This window comes from Marmota marmota, unplaced genomic scaffold, assembly GCF_001458135.2.
Source record: "Marmota marmota marmota unplaced genomic scaffold, marMar, whole genome shotgun sequence".
Classification (NCBI taxonomy): domain Eukaryota; kingdom Metazoa; phylum Chordata; class Mammalia; order Rodentia; family Sciuridae; genus Marmota; species Marmota marmota.
In genome coordinates this window covers 825,459-828,287 of record NW_026000253.1, presented here as the reverse complement: position 1 = coordinate 828,287, position 2,829 = coordinate 825,459, and the positions used below count along the sequence as shown (strand labels likewise).

Sequence of the window (2,829 nt, the reverse complement as noted above, 5' to 3'; positions counted from 1 at the left end):
GGGGCGGATGCTTGGATGTGGATTTTGCCGTGGGGCCACCAGGTTGTTCCCACGTGAACAGCTTTAAGGTGGGAGAGAACTGGAGGCAGGAACTGCGGGTCATTTACCAGTGCTTCGTGTGGTGTGGAACCCCAGAGACTAGGAAAAGCAAGGCAAAGTCGTGCATCTGCCATGTGTGTGGCACCCATTTGAACAGACTCCACTCTTGCCTTTCCTGTGTCTTCTTTGGCTGCTTCACAGAGAAACACATTCATGAGCACGCCGAGACAAAACAACACAACTTAGCGGTAGACCTTTATTATGGAGGTATATACTGCTTTATGTGTAAGGACTATGTGTATGACAAAGACATTGAGCAAATTGCCAAAGAAGAGCAAGGAGAAGCCTTGAAATTACAAGCCTCCACCTCAACAGAGGTTTCTCACCAGCAGTGTTCAGTCCCAGGCCTTGGTGAGAAATATCCAACCTGGGAAACAACCAAACCCGAGTTAGAACTGCTGGGGCACAACCCGCGGCGGAGAAGAATCACGTCCAGCTTCACCATCGGCTTAAGAGGACTAATCAATCTCGGCAACACGTGCTTTATGAACTGCATCGTCCAGGCCCTGACCCACACTCCCATCCTGAGAGATTTCTTCCTCTCCGACAGGCACCGATGTGAAATGCCCAGTCCTGAGTTGTGTCTGGTCTGTGAGATGTCTTCGCTGTTTCGGGAGTTGTATTCTGGAAACCCGTCTCCTCACGTTCCCTATAAGTTACTGCACCTGGTGTGGATACATGCTCGCCACTTAGCGGGGTACAGGCAACAGGATGCCCACGAGTTCCTCATTGCGGCATTAGATGTCCTGCACAGGCACTGCAAAGGTGATGATGTAGGGAAGGCAGCCAATAATCCCAACCACTGTAACTGCATCATAGACCAAATCTTCACAGGTGGCCTACAGTCTGATGTCACCTGTCAAGCCTGCCATGGGGTCTCCACCACCATAGACCCATGCTGGGACATCAGTTTGGACTTGCCTGGCTCTTGCACCTCCTTCTGGCCTATGAGTCCAGGGAGGGACAGCAGTGTGAATGGGGAAAGCCACATACCAGGCATCACCACCCTCACAGACTGCTTGAGAAGGTTTACGAGGCCAGAGCACTTAGGAAGCAGTGCCAAAATCAAATGTGGCAGTTGCCAAAGCTACCAGGAATCAACCAAACAGCTCACGATGAATAAATTACCAGTTGTTGCCTGTTTTCATTTCAAACGGTTTGAACACTCAGCCAAACAGAGGCGCAAGATCACTACATACATTTCCTTTCCTCTGGAGCTGGATATGACACCGTTTATGGCCTCAAGTAAAGAGAGCAGAATGAATGGACAGTTGCAGCTGCCAACTAATAGTGGAAACAACGAGAATAAGTATTCCTTGTTTGCTGTGGTTAATCACCAAGGAACCTTGGAGAGTGGCCACTACACCAGCTTCATCCGGCACCACAAGGACCAGTGGTTCAAATGTGATGATGCTGTCATCACCAAGGCCAGTATTAAGGATGTGCTGGACAGTGAAGGGTATTTACTGTTCTATCACAAACAGGTCCTGGAACATGAGTCAGAAAAAGTGAAAGAAATGAATACACAAGCCTACTGAAGCGACACACCGACTACCTGTAATGGAAGATGACGACAACCGTACTACAACTGGCATCGAGATTTAAGGACCTACTTGACCATGGCCCATGGGCCTGACAGAGTAAGAACTGAACAGTACCCAGTGTCCAAAAAGGTCCTGATGGAAGAGAAATAGAAGGGGAGGGAGAAGAGGCTCTAGTCGAGGCAGTCACTTAAAGGAAAATTAAATGGCAGGAGTGCTCTGGGTGGGGAAGGCAGGAGCAGGGAAATCGTGACACTGGTACATATCCTATATTCCTCCAAAAGGTTGTGTGGGAAGATGTGGGGGGGTGTGTGCCCTTGTAACCGTAAAACATCTTTCTCCATGGGTGTTTCAGCTTCAATTGACCAATCACATAACAGTTATACATTTGGGGGGAAAAAGAAAAGTTTATAAAAAATGTAGCCCATTACGTACATGGGTATGAAAGCAGAAAAGCGGAGGAGGCAGGGATATCATTGACAAACACCTTTGCCAGTTTCTTTGTATTCGTGATTTTTTTTGTGCTATTAAATGCAGTATTAAAAAAAGAAAAGCCCATATGGGCTAGTGAAAGGAGAAGGAATAAGGGGGCTTGCATAAGGGGAGCAGCCGCTCCAAAAGTAGAGAAGACAAGAGAAATGCTGTAAGATAAGCGATCAACACAGACAGGCCTCAGCTGACAGTGTAGTGTGTGAGTGTTTAAAAAAAAAAGCTGTATGATATACTTGAGCAAATCAATGAACCTCTTTGCGATTGTTTTCTCATCTGTAAAGTGCAGATAATTCCTACCTTAAAGGGTTGTTGTTAAAGATTAAATGATATAAAATGTGTCAAAGTATAAAGTAAAAGGCTTGGAACTTTGTAGGGACTCAGTAAACGTTTGTTGGATCCAAATCTGAAACTTCTTTGGACTGGGCCCACAATACATCAGAGGTGAAGGTCAGTCCCACTTGAGACCCATGGAAAGAAGGGACCTGTGTCACATGCAATCACACTTACGCGCGCGCACACACACACAGAATTTTAAGAACTCTCCCCAACACTGACTGCTTGGAGCCATGACACAATGGACTCCAGTACTGTCTCTGTGCACAGGGCATGACAGTTGATGTCAAGCCCATTATTGGAGAGGGGCGAACAACTGTTCCCCAAAGGTAATTTTTCTGTTCAGCTGAAGGACAATCATGTT

General features: G+C 46.8%; 1 protein-coding gene across 1 annotated transcript; it reads left to right on the top strand.

Annotated features, from left to right (window-relative positions):
* On the top strand, window positions 1-2,534 carry Usp27x (ubiquitin specific peptidase 27 X-linked). The gene has a single exon (XM_015506506.2). It carries the CDS (start codon window positions 321-323, stop codon window positions 1,635-1,637), a length of 1,317 nt encoding a protein of 438 aa, XP_015361992.1. The 5' UTR covers window positions 1-320; the 3' UTR covers window positions 1,638-2,534.
* The last annotated feature ends 295 nt before the right edge of the window (window positions 2,535-2,829 follow it).